We start from the raw sequence: 2,868 nt of genomic DNA on the forward strand, positions 1-2,868 counted from the left end.
ATGGCTGCAATGGAAAAACTTATAATTTTCATTGCCTGATTTCCTTCAAGAAATAACTTGAAAAATGTGAAACTTTCATAATATAAATAACTTACTGTGAAATTTTAAACTTGTCTCCAAATGATTCGCTCTATGAAACTAAAACTTTTAAAGTTTATTGGTTTGGATAGCTTGCTTAAAATATACTGAGTTAGTTTGCGCGGACTGATTCGCTCTAAGAATTAAATTGAAGCTTTTCAAAGTTTTTCTCAATAGCTGGCAATAAGTTCGATTTCAATGTTTTATAGCTTGAATATTTTGCTTGGTTTTTCGTCATCTGGTTCGGTCTAAGAATCAACTTGCACTATTTCAAGGTTTCGTTGCTTGACTTTTTTCAATAGAAAAACTTTAAAATATCGCCATTCGATTTGCCCCATGATTTAACTTGAAATATTTTAAGCTTTGTTAGCTTCAATAGCTTGCTTAGATAAACTCAATTTTTTCGCGAAATGATTTGCTCTGGAGGAAATATTTCAAAGTTTCATAGCTTGAATAGATGTCTCAAGAAATGTTTGATTTTTCGCAGACTGAATTGATCCAACAAGTAACTCAATTAGCTCTATCAAATTTTTCAAAGAGTCTTGAGTTAATTTGAAGCTATTCAATTTTTTTTTAGCTGGAACACCTCGATTATGGCTTTCTTTGAATAGCTTGATCAGATTGACGACTAATTTTTTGCGAGCCGATTGATTATTTGAGACGGGCTTGCTAGTTTTAATCAAAGTCAAAACTGATTTTCTTTTCAGCAGCTGTGAATCACGATGAGATAAAGTTAAGTCATTTCTAAAGACATAATTTCTCATTATTTCAAGGTTAGAATGCCATCACGATTGATCATCCTTTCATATCTCTGGGGCTAATTTTGAAGGATCAGAAGTTTCAACCATTTCTGAATGTCAACATGGTCGGGACTGCTTCTAAATTAGTCTCTAGCGGCGAGTTGTATCGTCAGTATGCGGCTGCAGTTCAAAGCGAAAGAGAATCGAGATATAAGGAAAGACTATTAGCAGGAGGCGTCGGTGGTATCGTTGTTAGTTTATTTATGACTCCTTTCGACGTCGTGAAGATTCGTCTGCAAGCCCAGCAGAAGCCGTTCAGTCCTGGCGATCAGTTTTTTCTACGAGATGGAATCTTGGAGCACTTATGCACGTGTTCAAATGGCAACCATGTCTCATATAACGAGAATTGTGAAGTGAATGTACGCAGGATAGCGTGGTACAAACGACCCAGTCATTTTAACGGAACAATCGGTAAGATATATAAGGCTATGTTAGTCGTGCGTTTAGGCTTGTTCTTGCGATTATTACTCGTATTGCAACCGCGTATCATTTTTCCATGAAGATTTGTCAGCAAATTATCCAAACTGCTCTTAAGTTTTGCTAGTGTAAAAAGATGGTATCAAAGATGAAGAATAAAATAAATATTTAAAATTGACGACGAGGAGAAAACGATCCAAATTTACAAATAATCGATAATCGATAGGGGTCAAGTAATCGATAATCCTTTGGTTCAGGGTCCAAAATGTTTTCTTGACCCAAATTTAATCTAATGAACAGGTTTACCTGAGGACTATTGATATCTTTTTTTTGCGCAATTGAAACAGATTTGTGGCAGTTTGGGTTTTGACGTTGTGCTTAGAAGAAAACTCAAGTAGTTTTCTGTCAGTTCAATCTAAATAAATATCGAAATTTCAATAATCCTATTTTAATTTTTCGAAATTGCAATCAGCCGTGCTTATTCGATATTAATTATTCAAAATTCAATTAGTGGGTTGTTTTAGACGCCTTCCGCAAGATCGCTAAGAACGAGGGAATCTCTTCTTTATGGAGTGGACTGTACCCTTCTATATTACTCTCACTGCCCACAGTTACTCTGTACTATTCATCATACGAATACATTCGGGACACACTCGGCTACCAGAAGAGACCCGACCTTTTTGTTATTCCACTAATCGCCAGTTCTGGCGCGAGAACCATAGTCTCAACCGCTTTTTGCCCTATGGAGGTTCTGAGAACGAAAATGCAAAGCGAAAAAATGCCTCCTTCGAAGATTTTTGCTGCTGTTAGAACTCAAGTTACAACTGCAGGCTTTTCTTCTCTCTTTTTGGGCTTAAAGCCAAGCTTGATTCGTGATGTTCCGTTTTCAATGATTTATTGGACGCTTTTGGAGCGATATAGGAAGATCCTATCTAAGCGCTGGAATAAACCACAATCGTCTTTCTTAATCAATTTTATTGTGGGATCTTTCAGCGGAGGTGTCGCAGGAACAGTCACACTACCCTTCGACGTACTTAAGACTCAGGCTCAGATCGAGCTGGGATCAGCTAAATATGCAAATACGAAGTCAATTTCAATAGTTGAGAGATTGGCAGCGATTTGGTTGAAAAACGGAACTAAAGGACTCTTTGCCGGTTTTATTCCAAGACTGTGTAGAGTCATGCCAGCATGCGGTATAATGTTGTCAACCTATGAAGTTATAAAGCGAGTTTTGTTGGTTGTTAACTAGGAAAATTTCTATATCTTAAAGAGATGTCAATGTTGAATTCTTGAATTAATTTGAAGTTTGTAAGTTGGACCGTAAATTGAAACAGATCTTTATTCTAGTCTTTACACTTGCGAGTGTATTGCAACCGAGTACTAGACTTTTTCCCCCGTGAACAACTATATTCACAGATTACAACTCTCAGTACGTGACATGATCCAATTTAAATGCGGCCCTGTTTTTTCTTTGTTTTCGATAGCCCTTAATTTTAGTTTTTTCTTTTTTAAAGTGTCAATGAACGTCGGGAAGACACATAGGTTGGGAAGATTTTTTCTCAGGAAAAATTCC

The 2,868-nt window shown here is 36.6% G+C and overlaps 1 protein-coding gene across 1 annotated transcript; it reads left to right on the top strand.

Annotated features, from left to right (window-relative positions):
- The first annotated feature begins 855 nt into the window (after positions 1-855).
- Positions 856-2,641, top strand: LOC134851185 (probable mitochondrial glutathione transporter SLC25A40). The gene is made up of 2 exons (XM_063867156.1): positions 856-1,289; positions 1,820-2,641. Exons 1-2 carry the CDS (start codon positions 941-943, stop codon positions 2,542-2,544), a joined length of 1,074 nt encoding a protein of 357 aa, XP_063723226.1. The 5' UTR covers positions 856-940; the 3' UTR covers positions 2,545-2,641.
- The last annotated feature ends 227 nt before the right edge of the window (positions 2,642-2,868 follow it).

Source organism: Symsagittifera roscoffensis, chromosome 7 (assembly GCF_963678635.1).
Source record: "Symsagittifera roscoffensis chromosome 7, txSymRosc1.1, whole genome shotgun sequence".
NCBI lineage: Eukaryota > Metazoa > Xenacoelomorpha > Acoela > Convolutidae > Symsagittifera > Symsagittifera roscoffensis.

Excerpts from the sequence above, each read along its gene's own strand:
- LOC134851185 (XM_063867156.1), top strand. The coding sequence starts at position 941 with ATGGTCGGGACTGCTTCTAAATTAGTCTCTAGCGGCGAGTTGTATCGT. Across the intron at positions 1,290-1,819 it reads TCATTTTAACGGAACAATCG|ACGCCTTCCGCAAGATCGCT; the intron begins GTAAGATATATA and ends GGGTTGTTTTAG.